Here is a 1,076-nt window from a genome sequence, read left to right as displayed (position 1 = left end):
TAATGTGGATATAATGACTAAGTGGGTAAAGGAAAACAATAGAACAGATACAACAGTCTGTAATGCAGCCTTTGAAACCGGGAAAAGACAACACTTATGCCATATTACCATATCCAAAATCTAAGACTAGTCTCATATCACAATATCGATAATATAGTATCGATATATATTTACCAGCTCTACATAAGCTACAGTCTAAAGTCATATTTTTAAAAGAAAAAATGTGATTGTTCACTGTTTTAATGGGACGACAGATATGAAAATCACAGTTGACTATTTTAACACAATTCAAACAGTGCAGAGGTTAATTATTTCCACCGGGAACTCTGACCTGACCCTTTTTCTTCGGTAATTACCGGACAACAGAAACTCAGACCAGTTCGCTGACATGACAGGAGGCACTTCTTTAACATTGACTGTTTCTCACAGTAATGGCTAAAAAGGAAAACAAACAAAAAAACAACACAGACCCTTCTCGAGTGGGTGTCAGAAGCCACCAGGCTGGGGTGGGAGTGGATGTCAGGAAGGCTTATATCAGGCAGCGGCAGGCCGGGTGCAGGGGGTGGCAGTGAGGGGTGGCTCTGGGTCTGGCTGGGCTGTTTCTCTGGAGCCTGGGCCTTCACCTCTATCAGCCCTGCTGCTCGCTTCCTTTGGGCTGCTATCTGGGAGAGAACACTGTCTGCACTGCCCCCTGGTGGAAGACAGGGGCAGAGAGGATGTCATCTGGTTGCTCATTGGGCTGCTCGATAAGGGAAAAAAATCGTAATCACGATTATTTTGGTCAATATTGAAATCCCAATTATTTTACACGATTACCCATTGACTTTGAAAAGATCTTGCAATTATTAAATTAAAAAAAAACAGTGAAACAAATCAGAAAAAACAGTAAAGACACATTGGACAGTAAAATTTACAGTAATACTTTTCCCTTTTGAACTTTTTTTTTCATTAAGAACATAAGACCAAATAAGAGTTTATTGCAAAAAGTAATGTGAAAAATAGTCACATTCTCAATTACTCTGTTTTTGTGATCGTTAGGAACCAATGTGTGTGTGTGTGTGTGTGTGTGTGTGTGT

The 1,076-nt window shown here is 40.1% G+C and overlaps 1 protein-coding gene across 1 annotated transcript in view; it reads right to left on the bottom strand.

Annotated features, from left to right (window-relative positions):
- anks6 (ankyrin repeat and sterile alpha motif domain containing 6) overlaps positions 1-1,076 on the bottom strand; it is a 15,935-nt gene that overhangs the window by 3,346 nt on the left and 11,513 nt on the right. The window contains exon 13 of the mRNA XM_032510816.1: positions 471-691. Within this exon, the coding sequence (XP_032366707.1) occupies positions 471-691 (221 nt within the window). The remainder of the gene's footprint in view (positions 1-470; positions 692-1,076) is intronic.

Source organism: Etheostoma spectabile, unplaced genomic scaffold (genome assembly GCF_008692095.1).
Source record: "Etheostoma spectabile isolate EspeVRDwgs_2016 unplaced genomic scaffold, UIUC_Espe_1.0 scaffold272, whole genome shotgun sequence".
NCBI lineage: Eukaryota > Metazoa > Chordata > Actinopteri > Perciformes > Percidae > Etheostoma > Etheostoma spectabile.
The sequence above is the reverse complement of the archived record's forward strand: the minus strand, read 5'-3'. Positions and strand labels throughout refer to the sequence as shown.